This window comes from Humulus lupulus, chromosome 5, assembly GCF_963169125.1.
Source record: "Humulus lupulus chromosome 5, drHumLupu1.1, whole genome shotgun sequence".
In the NCBI taxonomy this organism is placed as follows: Eukaryota; Viridiplantae; Streptophyta; class Magnoliopsida; order Rosales; family Cannabaceae; genus Humulus; species Humulus lupulus.
In genome coordinates, this window is record NC_084797.1 from 170,040,634 (window position 1) to 170,050,466 (window position 9,833).

Here is a 9,833-nt window from a genome sequence, read left to right on the forward strand (position 1 = left end):
CATCATGGCCCCCTAATCAAGGCTCTAAGCCTTATTTGCTAATTTGGAACGTTACATGTGTGCTCCTTATAAATATATATTCAAAACAATATACATAGTAGATTACATAAAATCATACAAGCATGTGAATTTTACAGAGATACGTAAATAGAATATGTTGACGGTGAGAACTCGTCAACGATATAAGGTAAGAAAACTCAAAGATATATCAAAGAAAATAATGTACTTAGAAGGAACTAAGAGAAAACTTGAAGAAGAAAAGCTTTGAACAAAAATGGACAAGAGATGCTCGTATATTACTCAATAGCCTTAGTACACAGTGAATTTTCCAACCCCTAAGTCCAAGGAATGGAGGTTTATTTATAGTTGGGCTCTAATGGCCACTGATACATGGTGGTCCTAGGGGACAAGAATGTACTGTGATGACCCTAACTTACTGTTAGGGCTAAGTGCCTGGAGGGCATAATGGGATCTACATATTCAATTAATTGAATAAAGGTTTGACTACGTGACATACATGATTTATATGATATTATGGATTTAAATGAATGTTTATGAACATTAAATATACATGTGGGCCCATTCTTGATAGTAAGGGCATATTTGTAACTTTGGCCTGTTAAGGGCATAAATGTGATTATATGTGTTAAATGGTTAAGACCACATTATTATGTGGATATTTTCGTAGAACACGGTTCGAGGCGATCCTAGTGAGTGGATTAGCGAAGTAGTCACAACAGGGTTTAATACCCGGCTCGGGGTGAGCCTAGGGGTATTTTGGGAACTTAGGGAATTTTTTGGGATATATCGAGTAACGCACATGTATTTGGTGATTAGTTGGACATTATGGGGTTAATTGGGAATTGGTAGGATGACTCGACGAATTAGCGGGAATTGGGATAAATGACCGTTTTACCCCTTAGAAGCAATTAGAGGGCTGGGAAAGTTTAAAGGTTCGTTAGGTCTTTTTGGAGTTAGGGGATTAACTCAGTGGGAATTCTAGGAAGTACACAAAACACTCTCAAACTCTCAGCATACTCCCTCTCTCTCATCATACACGTTCCCTCACCCTCTCTAAAGAACCTAAGGAAAGCTTGAAGCTTTGAAGGAGGAAAACTCAGGAATTTGGGCTAGGAAATCTGGAGAATTGAGGCTAGAAGTAGACAGAGAATAGTTGGGGGATTCAAGCCACGAACTGAGGTAAGGTTTCAAGTTTTAATTGTTTAATTATGCTATAATATAGTACAAACTTTGAGTTTGCATGAAAGTGGATTCCAAAACTGATTTTGGGTGTTTTATGATTTTAAGGATTGGTTTATAGGTTTGTTATGATGTTTAGCCTATAAGGATAAGAATTCTAGATTCAATTCTGACTTTGGCTGAAGATTGGGGTTGGAATTCAGGGTTTAGGCTTGAGAAAAATACGCAGGAAAAGGCTGGTTTTCTGGGTTTTGGGGCTCGGGTCGTGGCCTTGTTCTTCAAGCGTCGCGGCCCGTGTGCTCGATGTGGCTGGAAGGCCTCTATTTTGTCTAGGAGTGACGCGAGACTAGGTAAAGCGCACCGCGGCCCATGTCCTTCAGCAGATAGGCATTTTGAGGGGCTAGTCGCGGCTCAAATACAAAACCAAGGCTGTTTGAGGGTTTTTTTAGCTCGGGAACCCAAACGTTAAGGCTCGGGAAGGATCCTACTACCTGGATTGGTAGAATCCATGGTCCCAAAGGCCAGTTTAATATTCCAAAGTTGAAAATTGGAATGATTTTTGATACTTATCTATTATTCTTGTGACTAGGGTTACGTTAAGGGTCAGGACTGAGAATCGTGCTCGATACAGCTCTTTATCTATCGCTTGGGACTTGAGGTAAGAAAACTGCACCTGAGTTGTGATTGGGGCTCAAACCCCCTTATATGAATATGTTATGAACATGAATATACCTGTATCTAGAAGATATGGATGGGCATGCTTGTATATGCTGCCATTGATTATGTGGTATGCATTGTGTATTTGTGAATATCTATGTTGCAGGTCAGCCTAAGGGTGTTGGAGGCCGATAACAAGTGTACGGAACGCGGCCTGGCCTAATGGTGTCTTGGTCAAGTAAGAGACCTGGGGACTTGGCCTAAGGGCATCGAGACTGGGTATTATACCATAAACAGAAGTTTGGTTCACACTTAATCATTTTTATTAACTGATGAGCTTTATTTACATACCTGACTGAATTAAATATTACTACTGGTTGGTTATTTATATCTTATTGATAATTGAGTGTGTTGATTAAATATTTACTATTTTTATATTGTTGCTTAGTTGTGCATGATGTTTTAAGTTTTCTTGCAAAGCCTTGGCTCACGAGTGCTACATGGTGCAGTTAAGGAAAAAGATAGCGGGACCAGCCATGAGTTGGAGAGATTCACGGGAGGTGTGTACATATGCAACCTGCTCGATCGCCACGGTTGAGATAGCTTGGGAGGAACTAGGGTTAAACCCTATTTTGCTACTTATGACGACCAAATTGTATTATATTTGTCTTATATGAGTCTGTAAATTGATTTTGGGATCCCGTGTACAAACTTAATATTTTAATGAAAAATAACCATTTTGTTGACCAAATCTTAGAATACTTGACATTGACTTAGTCTTTAATTACACATTTGGGGTCAAACGGCTTGCTTAGCAAGTCAAGAACTATTATAAGCACACAATGTAACAGTCTTGGTTGCCCAGGGCGTTACATGTACGTAGGTGCATTTTCAGGGTAATGTTGCGGGATGTAGGGCGTAGGATGTAGTGGTGCAGAAGGTTGTATTGTCGGGACTAGTACGTGGTCAAAGGTGCTTAATTAGTGCCTCCACTCTTTGTACAAATTCATACCACCACTATGCATCGGATATGGATGTCAGGGTCACGCCTCTGTCGTCCTCAGGGTTGTACACCCCGTACTCGTACACGTACCTCATACTTGACGGTCCCTCTTACCTTTCTAGCATAAATCATTTCTCCAAACTTCTTTATATTTTGATAAGAGTTGAATAAATTTTTGATCCCTCAACAGAGATAGGACGGGTCTCCTTGTTGCGTAGAAGGGTGACTTAGAAGCTTGGTGATGGGCTTGCCCAGGGCTTGGGAGGTGAGCCTCGCTGTGTCAGGCCCTTAGCGCCTCGGCGGATACATACTCAGAAACGGCCTCGCTCTGGGTTTTTTGGGGGCTCACACAGACATCCTTTAGGAAGGGGCATGAACACCCTTGCTACCTCAGCGGATGCGTACCTGAGACGGGACTCGCATAGCGAGGTCCTTGGGTCTTGCGAGGGGTCATGCATGCATCTTTAGGAAGGGACATGCATGCCCTTGGTGCCTCGACAAATGCATACCCGAGATGGGCCTCGAATAGCACGGCCCTTGGGTTTCGCGGGGACTCACGTGGACATCCTTTAGGATGGGGCATGCGCGCCCTTGGTGCCTTGGTAGATGTGTACCCGAGATGGGCCTCGCATAGCGAGGCCCTTGGGTCTTGCAAGGAGTTTTGAGGATGGCCTTGCATAGGGAGGCCCTTGTATCTCGGCAAGTGGATGCCCTCCTTAGACTCCCACCTGAGAGACCTTCCCATCTTGAGGTTTAACTTAGTGGCTTGGCGCATAGTGATTGAGCGGACAATTACCCATATTCACACAATAAGAAAACCATTGGAGTACTTACAAGATGCGTTGCTGAACAATGACTACACCCTTTGAATTCCTTAACTTTTTGTCCTTGTTGAATGCTAGGTATTGCAACAAATCCAAACCACTTTGAAACAAGAACTCAATCTTCCAAGTCTTTCTCTAAAACAACCTAGTATTTGTGTGGGCAAGTCTCAACACATGAGAAGAGAATTCCTACAGAGAAAACTAAGAAAGAATGGGCGGCTAGGTATAGAATACTAGTATTGAATTTTTACCTTCTCAAATTCACCAGACCTAATGCATTATATAACATTAGTATATATAGGCAATTAGCTAGGACATAAATAGGTTTTAGTTTCTCATTTTATTTTTAATTAGTTAATAATTATAATTAAGTAAATACTTGTCAAAATTAACCAATTATAATTTTGAATATTATTTAATTCATTTTATTAATATTAATATCAATCTATCAATATTAGGCGTGAGGTTTTCTTTCTGGTTTCTCCATGGCGAGACGCAAGAGGATACACCAGAAGCCTGTTACTATTGACATTGTGATTGAAGCATCAGTGATTCAGGGTACGTGCGAAGAGAAGCTGACTAATGTTGACGAAGAGCCACCAGCTGAGATGGAGGAGATTTTCAAGGATACTTTGGTCGATTTTCTTGAGATTGGAGGGCCAATATCTTTGGATATGAGTGCGGGACAGCCTGGGGGGAAGGACACTGGTGTGAAATGGAGTGATCAAGAAGAGACTGGAAGTGATTTTCAAAATCTATCCAAAGTTAAGTGGTCTAATTTTCGGGTAATGTTACCGAACCAAGGAGGAGCTCGGCTTAATTTTGAAGAACCATTAATTCATGATGGTCAACGGATTGCTCAGGTTGACGTGGAGGAAATTGAAGTTGAAGTATCATTCTGGAATTCAGCAGTGGTATGTATGGCTCTAGGTGCTAATCCCCCATTTGTAGTGTTTGAGGGCTTCATTAAGAGAATGTGGGGTAAACTAGGTATTGAGAGAATTGCGAGATTAAATGTTGGGTATACGCTTGCTAAATTCAGAGATGAAGTTACCAGAGATTTGGTGTTGGAAGCTGGTGTTATCCATTTCGATAGGAAGCCAGTCATTGTGAGACTGTGGTCCACCAATTTAGTTGATATGAGGTTAGTAAAATCTATTCCTGTTTGGGTGAGTTTGCCTGGTCTGGGGCTACAATACTGGGGTACTAAATGTTTGAGTGCTTTGATGAGTGCAATTGGTAAACCAATACTTGTAGATAAAGTAAAAAAGATCGATCCATGATGCAATTTGCTAGGGTGTTAGTGGAGATTGAAATAGCAGATGAGATTCCTAAGTCCATTCAATTTTTGAATGAAATAGGTCAATTAATGGAGTAATTCGTGGAATTTGAATGGCTGCCGACTCAGTGTAAGCATTGCAGAGTTTATGGTCATATTGAGGTTGTGTGTAACAGGAAAAAGGGTGAGGTTTGGAGACCGAAAGAAAGGAAACCTGAAGGAGAAAATAAGCAAAAGTCTTCTGAGCCAAATAATGTAGCAATTACTACTAGTTTAGCTGATGAGGTAGTCTCCAAGGACAACCAGAAAGAGGTTACTAAGGAGAGAACTGACTCTCATTTGAAAACAGTTTCTTCTGATGCAGACATTGGTAAAATATCCAAAAACTTTTAGGTAGGTGTGGGCAAGGAGAGATGTGACACTAATGAGGCTCAAGAGGCGGATTGGATCACTCCTAAAAGAATGGGTGGTGTAAAGGACTTAGTTACTAATGCAGGAACACATATAGTGTTTTGCAAGATAAGAGAATGGAGGTTACAAATTTGGATTTCACTACAGAAAAGAGTTTATATGGAGGAGTACAACATTCTTAGTTGGAATGTTCGAGGCCTAAATAAGAGGGAAAAACAGAGATCCCTTCGTGCTTTTTGTAGTCTTAATAAAATTGGTATAGGTGCTTTTCTAGAGACCAAGTTACGTGGTAATAAACTGGAGGAGATGATGGTTAGACAATTTGATGGCTGGAAGTTTTATAAAGGGACTGCTAATGAAGGTAGAATTTTGATGGTTTGGCAGCTTAGTACTTTGTCAGTGGAAGTCTTACAAGACAGTGACCAATTTATACATGCTTATGTTAAAGAGTTAAGGTTGGGTAGGGAATTCTGTGTGACGTTTGTGTGTGGCAGAAACACGATTCAGGAGAGGATTCAGTTATGGCAGGACTTATCTTGTCTAGCTTTTCCAGTTACACCTTGGCTTGTGGCAGGAGACTTTAATTCAGTGTTTGAGTTTGATGATAGGCTAGGAGGGCGTGCTGTTTCTGCTACAGAAATAGCTAATGCACAGAGATGGAAATCTATGGGGTTGGTGGATGAACTTCAATCTCTTGGTTCGCATTACACCTTGACCAATAACCAAGCTGATGGGGCTAGAGTATTCTCTAAACTGGACCGTATCTTTAAGAATGAAGCTTGGATGGATTTGTTTCCTGATTCTATAGCATTTATAAAGTGGGATATAATATCTGATCACTGTTTTTGTATTATTAAAGCTATTTCAGCTGTGAACTCTGGATTTAAACCTTTCTGATTCTTCAATATGTGGACTGAACATGAAGGGTTCAAAGATGTTGTTATGCAAAGCTGGACCAAGTCGATAACTGCTCAGGGTTTAGAAGGAATTATGAGGAAGTTGAGGAGGCTAACACATGTCCTTTGGCAGTTCAATAGAAGGTAGATTGGTGATGTTGAGCACAAGTTTAATCTTGCCAAAGAGGCGTACAATTCTGCCCAATGCCAACTACAACAGGACCCTCATTTAGCTGAGTTTTAAAGTGAGGAACGGGCTTCTTTTGAGAATTTTGTTCAGCAAGCCAGGTACTATGATAGTTATCATAGGCAGAGGAGTAAAGTCAACTGGCTTAGGTTTGGGGATGATAATACAGCCTATTTTCATGTTTGTTTGAAGCAGAGGAAGGCTTCTAATCGAATTACTTCGTTTATTAATGATGCTGGGCAGATTAATGAGAAGTTTGAGGATGTAGTGGCTCACTTCTTAAATCATTTTCGGAGTATCATGGGTAGTCAAAGTAAGGCTTCTGTTCTTATTCAAAAAGAGTGTTTTATTGATGGAGGCATCTTATCCTTAGATCAACAGTTGAACTTAATAAAGCCTTTCACCAAGAAGGATGTTAAAAATGCTATGTTCAGTATTAGTTCGATTAAGAGCCCGGGTCCAGATGAATATGGTTCGGGTTTTTTCAAAGTAATGTGGGAAGAGATAGGATATGACATTTCAGATGCTATTTTGGGTTTCTTTAATCAGGGATTGCTGCCTAATGATCTCAATAATGCAACTCTCTCTTTGATTCCGAAGGTTGAGAATCTTACTAAGGCAGTGGAGTATAGACTCGTAGCTTGTTGTAATACATTGTATAAATGTATTTCAAAAATGCAATGTGGTAGATTGAATAAGATTCTTCCTTTGTTAATCAACCAAAATCAAGGAGCATTTGTTAAAGATAGATTGTTGGCTCATAATATTCTTATTTTTCAGGATATCATTAAAGGCTACAAGAGGAAACATATATCCCCTAGATGTGTGATGAAAGTTGATCTAAGCAAGGCTTATGATACAATAGATTGGCAATTTTTGGAGGATATTCTTTCAGCCTACTATTTCTCGGGTAAGTTTATTAGATGGATTATGGTGTGTTTAAAGGGCACTTCTTACTCAATTATGATGAATGGTAGAATCCAAGGTAGCTTTCTTGGTAGGAAGGATCTTAGACAAAGGTACCCTATTTCTCCTTTGCTTTTTGTTCTTGTTATGGAGTATTTTACTAGGGTACTTATTCAAGCTTCTCAGAGTAAGGATTTCAGATATAACCCTAGTTGTAAGAAGCTGAAGTTGGTGAGCCTTTGTTTTGCTGATGATTTGGTGTTGTTTTGTAACAGAGCTGCTAAATCTGTTCAGATTATCAAAGATTGCTTCAAGTCTTTTAGTCTCGCATCTGGTTTAACAGCCAATCTAGATAAATCCCATGTTTTTACTAAAGGTTTTTTCCCTCTAAAGTATCTTGGAATTCCTCTCAGGCCTTCAAAATGGAAGGCAGGGGGTTGTGCTGCAATAATCAAAAAGATCCACTTGAAGCTTCATCATTGGTCTAGTCGGCATCTTTCCTTTGCTGGGAGAGATCAACTTATTCACTCTGTTTTATTGGGGATAAGATCATTTTGGATGAGTATTTTCCTCCTCCCAAAGAGTGTAATTAATGAGATTGATCAGCTATGTAAAATATTTTTGTGGGAGACTAGTAACAGTAATGAAAACAGAAGCAAAGTTCATCTCACGGCCTGGGAGCAGGTTTGCCTACCTAAAAGCTTGGGTGGTATTGGGTTTAAGGAAGGGTCTAAATGGAATAAGGTGTTGTTAGCTAAGTTCCTTTGGGCTATTTCCTCTAAACAAGATATCCTTTGGGTGAAATGGGTGGATGCCATTTATCTCAAAGGTCAAAGTTTTTGGGATTACAAAATTCATTCTGATGTGAGCTGGTACTGGCGTAAGTTGGTTAATTTGAAAGCTGTTATCACTGCAAAGGTGCTGGAAAAGGCAGTTAAGAACAACAAAGTCAATATAAGAAATCTCTATGTTCAGCTACTAAACAAGGAAAGGGTTCAATTTGCTCATGTGGTTTGGTGCAATCTGACTTTGCCCAAGCACAGATTTGTTTTATGGCAAGCTACTTTGGGACATTTACTGACCAGAGACAATCTAGTGCGGTGCCAAATGAAGTTGAATTCTGTCATGTGTCCGACCTGTGATTTGTAGCAGGAAAGCCATTGCCATCTGTTTTTTCAGTGCCAGTTCTCTCAGCTGGTGAGAAATAGAGTTGCTGCGTGGCTAGGGAATGTTGTCTAGCCAAGTCAGTTTAAAGAGTGGTCATCTTGGATGATTGGGAAGCCTAAGGGTCTGAAGCAAAAGCTGGCTGCAGCTGCATTAGCTGCTTCAGTCTATTTGATTTGGTGGAATAGGAACAATTGCTTGTTTAATTTTTGTTCTATGACTGTGGATAAAGTTGATCATTTGTTAAAGGTTTACTTGAAAGCTATAATTGCTAAACTTTTTAGGACTAAGTTGAAGAGCAAAGATTTAGCTTTTCTTGAGAAATTAAGTCTCATGTAATGTCTCTGTTTGAGGGTGCTCTTTTTTAGCTTGATTTGTAATTGGTTGTTGTGTTTCAATATATTATTTTTTCATCAAAAATAAATAAATATCAATCTATCAATATTAACAAAATTGCCCTAATTGGCTATAATGATCTCTTTTTGAGACTTTGCAATAAAAACTCAAAGTTTCTTCTATTTCTTTTCTCACAAAATATCAATAAATAATTTAACATTATTTATTTTCATTGACATATTCAATATGATATATTTATAATTAATAATTAAATAATTATTCAAGACTACTAGGTACATTTTCATAAAAGATGACATGGGACCATGGATCCATGAACTCAAGCTCCAATAAGTTACCATGAGTTTATTTATAACAAATAAAATCACTACCTTATATATTCCTCATGACTCCACTATAGACTAAGAATTGCACTATTGAATTCATAGAACGCTTTACACCAAATGTAAATATGTTATCCATTGTTATAACAATAATCGTCACTCAATCCTCTGTAGATGATGTACAAATAAGACAGGTGAAAATAACCATTTTACCCCTCATTGGTATTTTATCCTTAACTCCCACTAAGTTCCTTATAGATGATATTTTCTTAAACTTAATTACAGAAATGAGTATTGTATCATTTGACACTTGAACCAAGCTATAAGGAAATCATTGTTTCACTTCTTAAACAAAAGTATAGATTTCATGTCTATGATAAATACTCTCACTCAATTATACTACCAAATCTCCAATATGTAAGTAGGAGCTAGTCCATAGGGTAAGCTGGTAACGAACAAATCAAAATACTAGAATAATACAATAAGCAAAATATTAATCACTCAGAATTAAGATTGATTTAACCTATGGTCAACATTGTGATATGACAGATATTAGCGAAACCTGAAGCATCTGGAAGACTGTTGAAGTGGGCTGTTGAACTTGGCCAATTCAAAATCACATACCACCC

The 9,833-nt window shown here is 38.9% G+C and overlaps 1 protein-coding gene across 1 annotated transcript; it reads left to right on the plus strand.

Moving 5' to 3' along the window:
- The first annotated feature begins 4,169 nt into the window (after window positions 1–4,169).
- LOC133779677 (uncharacterized) lies at window positions 4,170–8,512 on the plus strand. Its single transcript, XM_062219609.1, has 5 exons — window positions 4,170–4,828; window positions 5,140–5,275; window positions 5,357–6,215; window positions 6,300–6,414; window positions 6,517–8,512. The coding sequence occupies exons 1-5, from the start codon at window positions 4,170–4,172 to the stop codon at window positions 8,510–8,512; spliced, it is 3,765 nt and encodes a 1,254-aa protein (XP_062075593.1).
- Window positions 8,513–9,833: the final 1,321 nt, after the last annotated feature.

What these genes read in the sequence shown, in the direction of transcription:
- LOC133779677 (XM_062219609.1), top strand. Translation starts at nt 4,170, where the DNA reads ATGGCGAGACGCAAGAGGATACACCAGAAGCCTGTTACTATTGACATT. An exon ending in GGATATAATATCTGATCACT is followed by an intron (nt 6,216 to 6,299) that starts GTTTTTGTATTA and finishes CTGAACATGAAG; the next exon opens with GGTTCAAAGATGTTGTTATG. An exon ending in CTTTGGCAGTTCAATAGAAG is followed by an intron (nt 6,415 to 6,516) that starts GTAGATTGGTGA and finishes TGAGTTTTAAAG; the next exon opens with TGAGGAACGGGCTTCTTTTG.